Raw genomic sequence first — 18,314 nt, 5'->3', positions numbered from 1 at the left:
ACGCAGCTGCTTTCACTGCAAGAAATCGACGCAGGGAAAAAGCGATTTGGCCTCTACGGACAGCTAGCATTGCCCCATCGACTGCCGCGATCATTATGAAAGACCGAGACAAGGTTTTCAAAGCTCAGGGAGCATTGAAGATGGGGTCATAAAAAACTCTGATGTTGTTTTTCTGTTTGTTTGTGCAATCACGCACGCGATGAAGTGTTCCGGAAAGCGGAAAGTGTATGTGCTGTAGTGGTGTAATGTAGTGCGCGGTCGTATTTGCTGCACACGGCAGAAGAAAATAATGGATTTCTTCAAATAAATCAGCTTTGGAGTTAGTGCAACCTTTTCACTTGAGGTTTTGCTTGTCTACACACGTGCCTACTGCCAAGGTACCTCATTTTCATACCTAGGTTTGACCACTGGCTTAAAATCGCAGATTTTTCATTACAACGATATTTCAAAATAACAAATGATTTTTCGCAGTCCCGCGGGATTTGTTATATCGAAATTTGACTGTAATACGATTTATGCAATATGACACGTGTGGGATGTCCGGGTGTAAGCAAAACATCAAGTTATTGAGAGGGGCTACAGACTTAGAACAAGCGTTTGATTGCGCTTGTTACACGTATGTGTTGGCAACACAAGTGTGTGGCCATTTGTGATATTGCGAAGCATGCATTTACGTTAGGAGAAATTCTCAACTGCTGTAGCCGCACTCGTGTCTTTCATTCACCACCACCCACCACATCTGGGTAAACAGCTGCGACACACACTGCTTGTTGCACATTGCCTAGTGTTAGTTGCTTTCCTTTTTTTTAATAAAAGGAAGGGGCTGTCATGAAACAAGATGAGCACATATGCAGGACAGTCAGTTGTAGAGGCACTGCCAATTTTAAGCAGGGGTGAGCAGTGATTACTTAACCAAGCCATGCAGTCACTAGTGGGAACCAAAGGCGCTGCAGCACGTCGCCACAGCAAGGTTGTAGTGGCTTTCCTTGCGAAACACTTGACTTGTCCGCTGCAACACACTTGCACTTGGAGCATTCAAGGTCACATGAATGTGATGCCAGAGAGAAGAGTAGAAAAGCGCCCTCCATCAGTAAGAAATCAAAACGTGCGCTGCAAGAGTTTGGCTATGGGTGAACAGAGGAGGGGACCAAGGTGACAGCACTGGTATGACCGGGACAAGGTGAATTATTTTTTGGAAGGATGCAATGAATTTAACTGTGCCGACTACTGACACAGCTGGAGACACAAATTAATTTTGTGGCAGTAGGATTTTTTTAATACGAAAGTAGTTTCCCATTTGTATTTATCTGAAAATTACGTTGGATTTACGAACCATTTAAGTGCCCAGTGTTTTGCGTGTCGTTGAGTCATCGTCCTCTGCTTGCTGTATTCAGGGGAGAAGATGCAGCCCAAGCTGCTGGAAGTGAACTGGGCGCCCGACTGCCAGCGTGCCTGCCAGTTCTACCCAGACTTCTTCAACGAAGTGTTTGCGGCCATGTTTCTGGACGAGGCGGCCTCCAGCGCAAACTTTGTGCCCCTCTGACCGTCAGCAGTGATCTCACACGTACGCAGCTGCCAACTGCGGCAGAGAATTACGGGTCGACAGTCGGGAAAGTTTTTCACTTCTCTGAGCTGCAATTGGCTTGAAAAAGGAGGCCATGCTTTTGTTCTGTACACTCCACAGCACACATCGCCAAGATAGCAATGTTTTTTTTTTTTTGAGCTGTACAGTGACGCAAATTTTCTATTGACTATCTAAAGTCAATAGAAGATACAGTAGACATCAAAATCACGTAAGGCGGCTGCATTTTCTAAAGCTGAAACAGTATGGGTGACCCCCTCTTCAGAACCTGCTTACCAGAGGGCTTCACGAGGGGGTTAGCAAGCGATATGCTGGGCAACCAGCGGCTATTTTCGACAACAGAGCCAACATTGTGAGTGATACCCACATTTTTTGGTGACAGTTTGGCAGCGGTGAGTCTTCAAGTGGAACCTATTTACGTATAATTGCCACTGATGGATGGCACCTTTCAATCAGGGCAGCATAGTATGTGGTGGCAGTTAGCCTCATGAGGTCGTGATTCTGTTGGACAAACAAGGTGACTTTGACGAATGCATAGCAGTGATCAGCAGAAGCCTTTGCTTCCAATGACGTTGCACGCGTCTCCTGGTTTGCTGCATCCATTAGCTAACAGCAGCAGCTGAAACAGCAAGCTGCTCAAACCTTTTAGCTCACTTTTAACTGAGTGTGAACACAAAATTTTCAATCGCTTGTTTTTGTTGTTTCTTTATGGTGCATGCAATGCCAGCATACAGGCAGTATTTACCTACAACCACTGAATAATTTATTATAGGAGAGTTTCCAAAGTTTGAGTTTGCTTCTCTGCAGCGTACTTTGCCTAACCATAGGTGGAGAAAGCATCTTTTCAAGCAGGCAGTGTGAACACATTTCTTTGAACGTGTAGCATTAACTCCACTTCATTATCAATATCTTCTTTGTTCAAAAAGGTAAGAACTGTGCTTATATCTTTCGTTACACTATTGAGTACAATGTATTGGCAACTTGAGGTTTGGGAAAAACTCCAATTCTATTTCTCCTGCCATGCTGCTTTTTTCTTGACGTTCTAATGGTGGCTGTGACGTTCAGGGTGATTATAGGTCGCACGAGATACAGGAAAAAAATGATTAATTGCTGGTTCACTGTATAACACTGCCTTCTCACAAACTAGATTGGCAACAAATGAAAGAGCAGCGCTTATACCGCATGGAGGAAGGGAAGAACTTAGGAGAGGCCCTGACGTCTTTTTTTGTAAACCGGCGCAGCCGCGCCACGACTGGACGGTCTCTCCTCCTCCTTTACCCTCCACATTTTCTTTCTCCGCGATGCTCATGTACCTAGGGCTCTTAGCAACGCTGTTGCCAGTGGCCCGAGTTTTCATAGCAACAGCGTCACCGTTGCTAATGGCCCGACTTGGCTAACCCTAAATTTTGACGTCACTTCCGCCACACTTTCTCCAATGCCTTGGGAATGGTAAGGGCCTCTCCTAAGTTGTTTCCTTCCTCCATGTTATACCGCAATTTTTTTGTGCCTGATGTGACCTCAACAGCACTCAGCTGCATGCACATAGCTGCCGTAATCACTACCGTTCACCCCCCAATTTTTTTTTTCTCGAACTTGATTTTTTTACCTTCCCACAACATCTTCCCCTCAAAACAGGTGAAGCAGCCTCATGGATACATTGCTTTGTTGGCCGTGTGCAGTTCAAATTGTCGATGGCGGAATTGACTCTGGTTTCACTTCATGGGCTAATTTACACGTCCGCTGTGACGAAGCTTGAGTGGACTCTGTTGCGCCATTGGAATTTACCAAAAATTTGAATGGACATAGTTGGAATGACCATTTACACTGTCCTTGGGCTCAAAACCAAGCATATTGTTTTGCACCACGATCAGTGCCCTTTCGCCAGCACACAGAGTGTGTGCTTTACATGATCCCAGTTGAGTTTAGCCGCCCATTCGCTTCTCGTCGCAACTATGGCTGGGCAAACAAAGAGAGTGGGAGCCTTAGGCAGTGTTCATTTCATAGCAACAAGGTGTCACGACAAGCATGGCTGCTGCTTCGTTTCAGGTAGCGTTTTTCTGTCAGAAGAGAACAGAGCTTGCTGTCTTTTACTCGGCTGGCAACATTGAGGCACAAAATGAACTGCTGTGCCTGCCAGCCAGTTTTTAAAAAGCTTTCTTCTACGTCCAGTTCGGTGCAAAGAACCAAGTGTTTAGGCACTCCGTAAACACACGATCCAACAAATTTTATGCCGTCATCAACTCACACGCACATACATGCTTTGTACACAACTTCTGACAAAGCGAGATAGCAGCTCTATGCAAATTATGGGGAGCTGAGCTTACAAAATAACATTTTATCCTCAGCAAAGAAGAAAAAAAAAATTATTCTCAAAGTAACAAAAATATTTTACTCTATTCAAAAATCAACACTTCCCTTTTCCCAGTCCCTGCCGCAGTGGTGCTGTGGTTAGACGCCCGACTACTGTGCCGGAGTACCTGGGTTCGAACCCGACCGCGGCGGCTGCGTTTCGAAGGAGGCAAAACGAAGAGGCGTCGGTGTGCTATGCGATGTCAGCGCATGTTAAAGATCCCCAAGTGGTTGAAATTACTCCGTAGCCCTCAACTACGGCTCCTTTCTCTCTTTCCACTTTCACTCCCACCTTCTTCCCTTCCCTTAGAGTGAGGTTCAGGTGTCCACAGAAACAAGTGTGACAGATATTGCATCTTTCCTCCTGGGAACTAATTATTATTATTATTATTCCCAGTGTTGCCGTGAGGGGAAAGCAGTACTTGTTGATTTTTCATATGGTTTAGGCTTCTCAACAGAATGAATATTTTAGTGCATTTCTCAAAGTGTTGTCTCATAATGAACAGGTTCAAAACATTGCGTTTGGCTGTAGCTGTGTATCTGAATTAAAATCCAGTGTGACCTATGAGCTGCCTGAGAGTTTGTTAACACAGGCCAGAGTATTGTGCGAGTCTGTTAGTAGTGTGAAGAATTAGCTGGATACTATAGATCAGTATATATCTGCATTGGATACTGCAGCACAGTTTGCCTACAGTCACCTGATGCCGGGCTAGTAGTCTATGTCGCCCTCTCTGTGCATGAATTATGAGGGGTGTTCAAAAGTAATGGCCCTAAAATTTTTAAACAGTGCAGCGGTATACGGGCCAGACCTGTACAGTCAAACCTCAATATAATGAACCACGATACAATGAAGTTCGCGATTCAACAAAGTTTTAGGGTGTTATCTCTACTGCTCACATTCATCAAGGTCATTTTACACCGCACTTTGACCTTGAACTACATATGTTGCTAGATGCTTACGCTCCACCACACGCCAGCTGCCGTGATGACGAGGAGGGGCGAGGGTTGGCTATGGAGCCTGCATACTAACTTGTTCTTGAGGTGGTGCAAAAAGGCGCAGCATCTTTCACACTTCTGGGTGGGCACCTCAACCATTCTACAAGAAAATTAAGGAAGGGGGGACTGACAGGAAGAGCTCCCAAAGTGGGTGCTCATCATCCTGGTTCAAACTAGGATCATTCTTATGAACGCCATTACTTATAGTTGTTACCAACTCGAATAGGAGTGGCGCAAGCGGGTGCCAGATTTGGTGGGCCAGACACACAGAGCAGACAGTGACCGCTAAACTTGGTGGGCGACCACCATTTTCCAGAGTCCTCCACTATGGTAGCCATTCCTATCTTTCTCTTCTTTCAGTCCCTCCTTACTCCCTTTACAGCATTGTCAGGTGTCCACGCGGAAGTGTAACAGATGCTGCACCTTTCTTTTCATCCAGACCAATTTGCAATTTTGCTAATTAACAGTAACCATGGCAGCTTACTATCTGAAGGCTCTGTTTGTAGTCGTTAATGCATGAAAGAAATTCATAAAATAAGCATTGCAGCCAGCCTTGTCTTGTATGTCAGCAGAGCTGTCACTCAACATTCCGGTGAGCAGCGTTGAACCCCCGCTAGATTTTTTTTTTTTTTTTCATTTTTTTGCTTGCGTAGCAATTGAAATTTATGTATTTTTTCCCTGCCCCGCCACTGTGGCTCAGTGGTTAAATGCCTGGTTGCTGAACTGAAGTACTCGGGTTCGAACCTGACTACCGCCAGCTGAAACAGAGAGATGTCCGTGTGCTGTGCGATGTCATTGCATGGTAAAGATCCCCAAGTGGTCGAAATTATTCCGCAGTACTCCACTACGGCTCCTCTTTCTCTCTCTCTCAACTTTTGCTCTCACCTTTATCCCTTACATTACAGCATGGTTCAGGTGTCCAGAGAGAAGTGTAACAGATACAATGCTTTTCCTTTCCTATACGCGTAATTCCGTCTCGTCAACGGTAGGGTCCCGCAACTTCTTTCTCGTCACTGGTTGCCTCTGAGCGGGTTAAGCGGAGATTGTTACCGAGATGTGTGACTGAACGTAACCTAAGGGTAACATACAGTCACTAAAGGCAGGAAATGATAACGTTGAAAATAAAGAAATAGTGTTAGCGTTGTCATGCTGTTGTCTCGTGGCTGTGCTCACGGTTGGTTTTGTGGCTATTAAGAAATAAAAACATCACATGATGCAACCTAAAGGGGAACACCCCCCAGGAAAGATAGTGATAGCTTATTTTATTGTTGCAATTTAAAAACAAATTCAGAAAAAAAGTTACAAACACAGGATTCGAACATATATTTTATTCGCTAGGTGCTCAGGTAAGTATTGCTAATCCATTGCGCCACTGAGGCAACGAGTACGGCAGGCTTTAAATGTGCTCTTATTCATTTTCACAATGTTTCCGCTACTGTCGCCAGGTGACGCTGCTCAGAGGACCCAACCGTTGAGAGAACGGAATCACGCTTCCTATACACCACTTAAAGGAGGACGCAGGTCTTAAACTGGTCAAAAATGGGCGAAAAATTGATTTTGAGACAAACGCATTTTCGGAATGTTTGTACCTTTGAGCACTAGCCTTCAAAATAACACTGAATTCGGATGGGAAATACGATAAAATAGACTTTTAAAACGCCACGGGAGCCTCGAAATGGCCAAAAAGGAGTAAAAATTGTTCAAACTTCCCGTATGCGCCCCGCGGGTGAAGCAATTGGCTGGTTGGCGCTATCTTGGACTTATTTTGAAGCTTATTTCTTTGTGCGCATTTTGCGGCATCTTCAAATGATATTGCTCAAGCAGAACGACCACCGTCGCGGGTTTTCCAAGAGCCGTTTCCAGTCCGCTAATTGGCTAGAGCGCGCGCTCGTGAAGCGAGCCCCTCGTCTCGCGCTTCCCATTGACCAGCGCGACTGACTTGCCTTTTTTTTTTAACGTTCGCCATCGCGGCTGCTGCTTCGCACGTTTATGATGCGCTTTCGCAATCGTATCAATCGTTCTCGCGGCCGATGTGGGTCTTTAGACGTAGCACGGTGGACGTAGCCGTATCAAGAGTGTATTAAAAACAAAACCGCCTAGCCAGTGCGTGTCGAAGAACGAGTACGGTGGCGCGTTGCCAGAGTCGCATGTCGCATCCTAAGCGGCGTGTTCTCGGCCTAGCTGCAGCACATCCGGCGGCATATAATCGTTTGCGAACGGTTCAGAGGCATCCAAGATAGCATCAATAGATTGCACTGTGCAGCTGATACTCATGGTCCCCACCAACGCGACCACTTTGTCGCTGCGCTCAAGGGGTGTGGAAGTTCGAGCTTGAGCTCCAGCATGGGACCCTGCGTGCGGCCCTGCATGCGCTGTACAGCAAAGTAGCAAAGTTTCATTCTGGAACATTAGTCATTTTATTAGGTCATTCTAGTACGCCGCCATGTTTTAGCCTTAAACTTTGTGCAAGTTTATTAATGTTGCAAGACCGTTTTATCGTAGATTTTGAGTATTTGTTTGCCTTGAAGGGCACTGCCACAGGCATATGAAGTGATAAATGAAGCTTCTCACGCTGGTTCTAGTGGTGGTATATTTTGACTTTGTGGCAAGCTCCTAATTTGCCAGTATTTGGGGAGGGTACTATTATATGTTTAGGATATAGCCTTTCTCATAAAGAACAAAGCCTCACAACGATTCCATTTATATTGCCATAGCTGCGGTTTAGCAAAAGTTAAAGGTTGTCTCAAATTGCAAATACGTTTTTCTCAGTGCTTTTTTGGGACACTGCACTCAGCTTTATTGTGCTTTTTTCTCTACATTCTCATTGAGTGACAAAAACAAATTTAGCATCACTGCAGTCATATTGAAAAGATGAGGGGGTCATCCAATATTTACATCACTCTATCGCGATTTTACAAATTGGCATTAAAATAATATTGCATGTCCAAAAATTTTGCTGATTTCCTAATGGCGTAACACTACCTCATACATAGCTTCAGTTTTAGTTGACCTATTCAAAATCCAAAGACAGTTTTGAAAATAGGAAGAGCATGTCATTTTTGTGAGAAATATCACAGTGAGGCTACTGATTGTTCAAGTTATAATGAAGTAATACACTCTGAAGGGCTAGTTAGTTCATTCTTATTAAACGAGTAAAACTGCGCGAAAAAGACGAGACTTAAGAAACACACAGGCACAAACAAGGTGCAGACTTCCAACTTCACAGACTTCACAAAACAGCTGGCTTATATAGCCTCTCAACAAAACAAACACTATCGGGAAAAACAAAACGCTCAACAGTTACAACAGAACATTATAGCAGAATCAGAGCGACTCAAAGCGAGTCAAAGCAGCTTCCACAGTCGCATTGATTCTGCTATAATGTTCTGTTGTAACTGTCGAGCGTTTTTTTTTTTTTTTTTTTTCTTGATAGTGTCTTTGTTTTGTTGAGAGGCTATATAAGCCAGCTGTTTCGTGAATAAAACTAGTTGGAAGTCTGCGCCTTGTTTGTGCCTGTGTGTTTCTTACGTCTCATCTTTTTCACGCAGTTTTACTCGTTCAAGTTATAACATGTGGTCAAACTTCAAATGCCGTTTTCTCAGTTTCATATTTTTTGTTGATCTCTACAGTCTTACGCAGGGTTTTGATAACTTCTTTTTAGTTCACACAAATTAGGTACCCGATGACATTTTTAATTTTTTATTTAAGCAATGAATAAATGTCAGTTTGATGATGTGCCTTTTCGAGGAAAGTGAAGGATGTGATCGGATATGGAAAGTCTTTGGCTATCAATCTATGTAATTAAAAGCAATGAAATGCAATGAGAAAGTTCATTAAAGCTGCATAAGAAATTCACTCATTATGCTCTAGACTTTGTTAGATAACTTTTGATCTAAGACCACCAGCTCAATTATGATTACATTTTTGAAATCGGGGCAGAAAACCACATCTCTGTGCAAAGTTTTGTGAGATTCTAGCCATAACTCATAAAATTAATTTTATGACCCTCATCCCCCCTTAATTTATTTTCTCAATTTAACGAAGTAGTTTTGTGCCACTGTTTCGATACTACAAAGTTCTTGTGAGCGTGAAAATATCAAATTTAAGAAATTTCTACCAGGTTGAAGGTAAAGTGATTTTCTCTGTTGTAGAAACATGAAGGCTATTCGGAGATAATGCAACAGAGACAAAAGTTTCCTTCCTTGATGCCCTTGGCATACGAATGTTGAAATATGCATTATTTTTCGATAACGCATAATTGCTTTCTCTTGTAATCGTGCTGCTTGTACTTTTGTGCTTGAGATAACTGGTCCTGACCCCGCCCTACAACGGTGGCTCATTGGTTAGGGAGCTCAACAGTTCGGCTGCCAATTCTGAGGCTGTCGTTTTGATCCTGGCCATGGCCGCTTATCGATGGCGGGAAAATGTAGTCCCCATGTGCTCTGAAATGTCTGTTCACGTTAAAAACTTCATGTTATCAAAATTTCAGGAGCCTTTCACTGCGCCATCCCTTACAGCCTGAATCACTTTGGGATGCTGAAATGCCGTACATGCGCAAAATGCGGACAGAGTTGGCGATCTGTAAATCACATCCTGTGCATGGACGCGTAAGGTGCACGCATAAAAACCAAATTACTTGCACTATTTTTTGGGGACCCCCGGCTTGCAGGACCCAATCCCATCAGCCTGCAAGAGTATGTGACAAGTTGCGGGGCTGATTAAAATGGACTTCACAGTGCTGCTTGGTTTCATATTGGGTGAATGTACCTGCTTCGTGGCAGTCGCTGCATTGTTGTGCAAAGCCCGTGATCATTTTTGGTGGCAGTGTTTACACTTCACCCATCACCTAAGGTTTCAAGATATCTGCATTAGGGTCATAAAATACTTCGAGGGCGAAATGAAATTTACGGCACCTGTGAGGAGTTGCTTGGCTCCACAGAACATTTCAACTGAACTGATATTCTGAGATATGCAATTTTGAGCTAAGCTTTAGTGTGCTGCTTTCGCCGCTAGTTTTGCTTGGTGCTTCTTCTGAGACCGTTCTTTTTATCTTCACAAACGCACATAAGCAAAATGAAGCGGAATGGGAAGGCTTCAGGAAAATGTGATATTGTTTGCGCCACCTAGAGGGAGCAAGGTTAATGCAACAACGTTGGCATATAACAGTGTTTCATAACACTGTTTCTTTCAAACAAGTATTACCTGGTTGTGTCGAGGTCTGACTGTACAACCTTTGAGTGTGGCCTCCGCCAACATGTTTGGCTTCATGTGATTGATGAAAAGCTGCACATATGCGACCCCTCGTTCACCTTTTTCGGTGCGCGAGGTGCAAAGACTGGCGACAATATACCAGTCTGAAATCAAAAGAGGACAAATATAGCTGGGTTGTACTAACTGCTCCATCTTCCTCATAAATCTTGACTGCGCTGTCTCATTTTAACCTCCTTGGGCAGCCACTCTCCGAACACTGGAGAGTCTCAATGCTTGCCACTGCACGGATGCCTCTGCTTGCCTTTACGAGATTCCACCCAGAGTTAGGTGTGGAAGCTTGGCCACAGGGACTCCTGGTATTGGTCGTTGATAGCAACACCTGTTCGTCATCTTTTGAAGTTTTCTAGCCACAAAGCACTGGTCTCAACGGAACCCTTGCTGTCAGCAGGCAGTAACCCATCGGCCAGCTTCGACTGGTCCTTTAAGGCTCACCATAACCTGTCTGTCAGTAAATATCAGAGCATGTCATCTTTACAGTTGCGTTACCATATTCTCAGGTATACAACAGTCAGGCTGAATAGGCCAGCATGGAGTGAACTGATGAGAAACATGACATTTTATATTAAAGTCATGTGTACACTTTGAATGTGAGCAATAATTTGTCCGCACTCAGAGATTGTGGCATACTTTCCCGACTGAGGATTACCGTGTGTTTTTCAGAGGGGAACAGGAGTCATTTTATCTGATTTCATTTCATCGCTATTGCCATTCCATCGAATGGCCATTCTTGTGGCAGGAGGGACAGCATTGCAAAATGGCGGAGCTATAGTACCTTGTGTGCCTTATATGCGTCGGTATTTTTATTAGGCAGCAGCTGGGCTGGCTACTGCTAGTGTGGCTCATTTCTTTTTTTCCAGTTTTCATTGCAGTAACGCTGATTTGTGTGCTTTCACAACCGTGTAAAAATTTCATTTGCCCTGCTCACCATGAGGTCTCATGTTCCTCCTTGCCCCTTCCCTTCTCGCTGTGTGCCACGTGTTATTGAGTGAATGTGGACTGTGCCACACCATCTGTGTCCAAAAAATGCCTAGACACTAGTAGGTGGTACTGGGCTCTTCTCCCTCTCTCATGTACATGTTCTCGTATTTCTCCTTCGCCCCATGAAGTAGTTCCCTCAAAGCAGGGACACTGCATGGCAAAGCCTCCCATTCTGGCCCTGGAGAATGCCCTTCTTATTAAAGACAAAGTTAACAGTGCCAGACCCATATTTCTGCAACACCGGCTGTACTTAATTAAGCCAGCAGTATGTGCCAATCGTGTCTTTGTACTGTATGGAGTAGCAATAAAGCCATTGCCTGCTTCTGTCGTCGACCTAATTGCTCTTATTTCTGCCAGCATGCAGGTAAAATTAGAACGACTAATTTACTTTTTTTAAATGACAATAAAATAAAGGCAATCAGTATACCAGTGACATTTCGTTAATAATGTACAACGCAGAAGGGAACTTCCAGCGCATCGGTGTTTTACCTGTTTTCAGTCTTGATTTGCAGTCTATCTCCTCCTCATCCCTTGTTTAGGCACGTGTGCACTCTGCCTCTATAAGCCTCAATGACTTGACTAAAACTAATTGAGAGTTTGCGCTCTTTCTGACCTCTTCGTTTTCTTCCTGTGACTATGGTAACCTTGTGGAAACACCGATTTATGAAATGACGCTGGATTACTTTTGGGAGAGGCTGGAAGCAATTGCAGAGGATTGAACTGCTGTGAAATTGATGCGAAATTATGCCAAATGGTAGCTCATGTTACATACTACAAAATGAGTTTGTGCACACTTCAATAAATGGTCACTGCAAGAATGAAATCGAAATTTAAGGCTGCACTCTTAAAGCATTGGCTGCGCTGTCCTTCAACATACCTGCCAACTCTGGAAAATTTTTCATAAATATTAACTAATTCTAGCCAGTCTCATAATTTCAGTTTCTCACATTTTAAGTTTTTGTGCAGAATAAAATTGCAATATGGAAAAAAATTTCAAATATTGTAAAAGCAGGCTTACTCCTGGTGCCATGTGCTCTCGGGAAGGTGTCTTCTGCAACATTTTAAGGACTATTTTTGTCTTAACTGCTGGTGTATCAGTGGTATTTTTTCCTAACCGAATATAGAATATGAGTAATGTAGCTTTATTACCGAATGAAAACTGGAGTTATTTAGCTAGAACTGAAATATGAATAGAGTACTTTCACAAATATTCATTCCTGTGCAAACGTGCTATTATACAGTTACAGCCTACGTCCATAGCCATAGCTCTCGATACGGGCGGCAGTTGGTGTACAGACTTCCGAAATTATCAAAATTATCATTGTTAAGTTATATATACAAGATAAGAACCTTTTGCTGTTGTCGGTGACGAGAAGGTCAATGGCACCACATCCTCCGAGTACATGAGACGAGAGGTTGGCAGACATCAAGGCTAGATCAAAGAGGTTATATTTAATAGAACCTCCTTGGGCTAGATATACATGCTGGGCTCGGCTGACGTTGATATTTATAGACCAATACCGTGTTTACAAAGGGGGCACTCGCGGCGCCGCTGCCGACTGGGGGTGAAAAGCAGGGTTAGCCCCCATAGGAATACTTAGAATCGAATTATTCCAAAGCAGTTTTCTCATTTCACGGGGCACCTATGATGTCGTTATTCGGTGCAAAGCAACTATAAACATCCTTGAATAGATCGCGAAAATATAAAACCTCATTACCGAAGTATTTTTAAAATACTGTGAAACATATGGTGGTGCGAGTTGGAAGGGCGACCTGCAGAAACACAAACACAACTTACCACAACATTTTTCTTGTTTCGCAGAGCATCAGAAGTGGTGGCTGGTCGTTAAACATTACCAGCGCTTTGTAGAAGTGTTTGATAAAGTATGCTGCATCATTACGTAGCCAGTTTTTAAAACTCCCCGAATAACCTGTGTTATGAATCCAGACACCTCCAAAAGGCAAGCTGGGTGTAATGAATCGCGCAGTTTTGTTTACATCTGATATGGTGCCGCATAGTGTAAATAAGCTTGATACGTAACACTGTCGCTCCAGTGATACGTCCTAGACAGAATTACATATAAAAAGCAATTGTCAAATGCCATACGACAATATGGACCGAGCGATAATCGCGAATTACAGCAGACGGCACAGCTGGCGATAATCGCCGCGGCCGCCTTCAATTTCGGAGCGTCTGCTAGTGGCGCCGCCGGTGGTGCATGGTCGTCTGCAACTGTGCACGGTCGGTTTATCATGCTATGAGCAGTCCCGTAAATCTTCAGTGTTACAGTACTTGCAAGGGAATGTAGTGTGCGATGCAACAATGTCAGACTATAGGAAAAGCTTGTCGGAATAAGATACACAATGCTACAATGAAAAGCTGCACATTGAGTCGTCCACCAGGACCCATATGCTACGCCTGAAACACATTGGGAAGTCCTCCAGACTGACGCTGGCACTCTGACACTAATGGGCATGGCAAACATTTTAGTGTATTTGATTTTTTCTCCGAGTCACTTCACTACAGAGACCGTCCAGGCATACAAGTCTCTGGAGGCATACAGTTATTTTGAATCAGGTGGGTGCGCGCAAGCTCATCAACGGGCATATATGCTAGGAAAATTTCTTTTTCGTTTATTTTTTTTCCCCGTGGCATCGCTATGACTCTCATATATTCTACGCTTTCTATGCGGTTTCCTTGTCTTATTTTGCTTCTTTCCGTACGGCGCAGATCATGCAGCGTGAGTATGGACATCTGAATATAAAGCCTGTCAAAATGTTTGCTCACGACTTCCTCACTGCATGCATATATCGCTCCTCAATTACATCTTCATTCATTTTAATGCTTACCGCCTCTACTTAGACTCAATCGATGTTTTCAGAATTTGCGTTATGATTCCTCTCAGTCTCCAAAATGAACCGTGTCTCAATGTCATTATTGCTGCCTTACGCGGCTCGTATGCGTCGCCAGCCCTTGCAATGTTTTTTTTACTTCCGCCATGCAAAATGATGTCAGGGCATGGTACAAGACGTTCACCAAAAAAAGAAAGCCACTTGGGCGTCTCGCCTTCTAGACATGGGGGTTCGTCTGGAAATGCGCCGCATATATTTATTGATGGATAAATATGTTTTACAGAGATGTCAGAGGCGAAATGTTGTTGCACACGTATATTAATGGTCTTAAAATAGTGCACCAGCTCTCAACAAAAGACTGATTTCAGAGCTGCGAAGTCAGCTTTTTTGCTAAGTGTTCTTTAAATATATTTTGTTCGCGCAGCGCTCCCGCAATGCATTTCTACCTCGGATTCTATAAAAACAAGGAGTTTTAAAAGCAGATTGCCTCCGCAATGGCGCAGCACACTTTTTCACACATTTCTTCAAAGCACTGGCCGATGTTTAATGACTGGCCACCACTACCGGTGCTCTGCGAAACGAGAAAAATGTTGCGGTAAGTTGTGTTTGCATATGTTCTATGTGTCACCCTCCCAACTCGCACACTCGTACGTTTCTGGGCAGTTTAAGCTTGCTTTGCCTCAGGAATGAGATTTCATACTTTACACGATCTGTTCTAGGATGTTCATGGTTGCTCTGTACCGAATAAAAACATCATAGATGTCCCATGAAATTAGAAAACTGCTTTGAAATATTTTGTTTCCTTGTACTCCTATGGGCGCCGCTAAGCCTACTTTTCATCCCCAGTCGGCCTAGCCTGACGACAGAAGCGCCACCGCATCGCGCTTACGTCCCAGATCGTTGTTGGTCTATAAATGGGTGCATGTGGCACTGCTTCCTTTGTAGTTGCGTGGGCTCAAGTGCTATCCTTCCCACAGATCTTTGATTTATTTCTAACGACTACTGGACTTCTGCCCTGAACCACAAAACCATGTTCATGAAGGTAAGCCCTGGTACCATTATTGTTTTTCAAATACCTTTAAGTACTAATTCATATCTGTTCTATTCCCATAAAGTCCTGTGCTTCATTATCGCGGCATCCCTTCGCCCTGGTGGCCTGCTCCTGTTTTTCCATGTATACCTGTCCTTCATTTATCCATACCATGAGATATTTATAATCTGCCAGTCTTGGTATCTTACTCCCTTGTAAGCATTTTGTCACTGAGGTCATTAAATACCATTAGACCCGACTTAATTGCGCTGAAGGTAAACCCAACTGCATCCACATATATTGCTTGCAAATCTTCCTGGCTATTGGCTAATAGAACAATGTTGTCTTCATACATTATTCTTGCAAGCATTTGTTCTACCACGGCCGCTCGATGGAAGCGCACTAGGTGCGGCCTGCTACGTTGCCCGAAACCGGCGGGAGGCGCCTACTTCCAGTCGCCACCGCCGCGGCGCCACCGTTCGGGGACAGCCGCGCGCAGAGAGCTGCGCCTGGCTGCGCTTTGAGGGAGGCGTCGGCGTGGTAGAAGCCTTTTATTTTAAGGATATAAGAGCTCCGTTTCACACAATTTGGCAACACGAATTAGTATATGCTGTCATGTCTAGTGTGACCATGTCAGCACTTAGCGCTTGCTCGGCAAGGATGTATACTGGAGTGTACCCTGAAAAACTTATAATGACGGTGGTTCAAGGCCACTCGATTGGAGAGCTCACATTACCGTGATGTTGCATTCGGATCCAGCTGTTTGTCACATGAAAATGTGCCCGGCTGTGAAAAATTCGAAGCTGTTCAGCTGCCATGGTAGCATAATGCATAACCACTTAATTAACTATGCCGCGAATTCCGTATGCCATTTTCATACCATTTACTCATTCCTGCATACAGCTTTTATACACAAATTGATGTCAACCTGTTCTAAGCTGCCAGTGCTATCCAATAAAAAAACGTCCTACTATGAGCAACCTCTATGAAAATGCGACATGTAACCAACCTTTCTATCTCATTCTGACAAATGCTACAGTGGAAATATGAAGATGTTTATTAGGTTAAATATAGATGATAACCTGGGATCTTCGACTCAGTTGGAGACCTTAAACTTTGCACGCCAGAACGCTATCCGTCATGGCTTCCCGCATTTTGCATGACCGGACAAAGTAAGCGCGCTTGATAGAGCCGGTCTGCCTCAAGGTGCTACATATATGCGCCGAAAGTTTTATTACTATTTTTATTGGCTGCTCGCAAACCCATACAATTTTGCTGGTTCGTAATTTTCAATGGAAGAACGCGCATCGAGTGTTCCTGTTGTGAAACTCTTAGCTGCGATCACAAGAATGTTCACGCTTAGCTGCGATCACAAGAATGTTCACGCTTAGAGCGCAACTGCAGCCGAGATGCAGCGAGCAGCCGAGTACACTTACTTAATGGCCACACAAAAGAAAGGAAGAAAGTTACCAATCGCAGACGGAAAACCTTTCTTGAGAGAGGTTTATGCCATAGCCATAAACGGCGCTCCACTGTTGAGTTGACATTTCCAGCCCAGCTCGCTATCAGTGGGGGCAGCAACTTAACGATATCTTGCATAGCGCCTTAGCATGGGCACCATCATTGTTTTTATAGATTGGCTGCAGGTACTGTGTACAGTGAGAAAACAATGATGAAATCAAATGTTTACACAGCTTTCTACTTCGCCGAACCTCTTCAGACTTCATCATACAGTAAAAGAAGGTGCTCGTAAGCTGACAAAGCTTGATTACTTCCTTTGCGGAGTACATCAAGCCTCCATTGTCCTTGGTTTTCATTAACCTGTAACTGGTCCAGTTGACTCATATTTCCTGCAACAGGCTCTTGCATGACTGACATGTCGCCTCAAAGCCATTACCAAATATCGCATAAATTAAGCAACAACCTGGTAGTGATAAACAAAACTTGGGGTTCTTAAGTCTTCTTGAGGAGACTCGTTAGAGTGCCCGCACTTTACTACCTGCTTATTCACCGTATCCCGTAAAAGCTGCCTCTGTCGCATATCATTAGAATGCATCCTTAAGCCACCGCATTGTATGAAATAGCACCCTACACATAGCTGTATAAAGACCCTCTTTACCGAAGCCATACGAGCGGGCCCTATGACTTGGGATCTAAGGGTCCCGCTTTCAATAATTCCCATTTCACCCTTACATCTTATTGACTCTCTCTGGTCTGTCAGCTCCTGCCACATTGAACACGTCATGTGTTCTCATTGCGCCAAAGGTGTCTGGCCATATCACCAACTAAAGTGCCTCTTACCAGAGAGGTTTTTTTCCGACTTTCCGCCGGCAGAGCGGGCGCCGAATTTTCTGTGGAACGTGGCTTTTCATTTTATTGCATCGGCTCAAACAGTCTCAAGAGTATAAACAAATGTTGTATGCACAGGCTCCTTTACTTGCAAGGCCACTCAGACTAGCGCGGCAAAATTTAGAACAAATTGCATGCTTATATATATATATATATAAAAAAACAATTCTTAGCTTTTTCTGATATGTCCTCGCAACATAACCTGCGAGAAAAGTTTCTGGTGCTACCTCATCGTGTTCATCTGCTTCACAACACATCGTTAAAAAGCCTAGTTCACTGGCCAGCTCCCTGGTAACTAAATAGGTTAAACAACGTGACGGGAACACAGGAAAAGAGGACGACACACCTAGTGCGGTTGTGCCGTATGTCTTCTTCTCCTGTGTTCCCGTCACGTTGTTTGCACTGTTAACCTATAATTAATCACCAACAAGTCCAATGTGCTGCCCCTTGTAGCAAATTCAATGGCAGAACAAGTCCAATGTGCTGCCCCTTGTAGCAAATTCAATGGCAGCTGATAGCGCATTATGATTCAGCATCTGGACTTTTTAACCTCAGCGCCGCTTTCATTTCAGAGGAAGCGAATGCATTTCCACTCCTCGCTGCTGTCTTTGCCTGAAGCGAGCTCAGAAGATAAAATTAGAGGATCTTTTAGATTTCTCTTAAGCGGAGGATGGCGAAAGCCTACCTTTCTCCTATCATTTGCCTCTCATCGTTTGCCACAGTTCGTCATTTCAAGTTGTCGTTTGATATGTTGGTCGTTTCCCTGTGCCTGCATGGTCATTGTAGCCCTTATCACTCATAACTAAGCAGGTTACTCATTTAGAATCAGCGGTAGTCATTACATGTTGTTTCACATATTGGTCATTTCGTAGTCATTAACAGTAATGATGAGTCATGTCTAGCTAT

At 43.9% G+C, this 18,314-nt stretch overlaps 1 protein-coding gene across 1 annotated transcript in view; it reads left to right on the top strand.

Moving 5' to 3' along the window:
- TTLL12 (Tubulin tyrosine ligase-like 12) overlaps positions 1-8,140 on the top strand; it is an 86,340-nt gene extending 78,200 nt beyond the window's left edge. Inside the window, exon 15 of the mRNA XM_084583991.1 lies at positions 1,395-8,140. Within this exon, the coding sequence (XP_084440117.1) occupies positions 1,395-1,543 (149 nt within the window). The 3' untranslated portion in view covers positions 1,544-8,140. The remainder of the gene's footprint in view (positions 1-1,394) is intronic.
- Positions 8,141-18,314: the final 10,174 nt, after the last annotated feature.

The sequence above is a fragment of the Amblyomma maculatum genome, chromosome 11 (assembly GCF_055883805.1).
Source record: "Amblyomma maculatum isolate TAMU_Amacu chromosome 11, ASM5588380v1, whole genome shotgun sequence".
Lineage (NCBI taxonomy): Eukaryota > Metazoa > Arthropoda > Arachnida > Ixodida > Ixodidae > Amblyomma > Amblyomma maculatum.
Note: the sequence above shows the minus strand (reverse complement) of the source record. Positions and strands in the feature narration are given on the sequence as shown.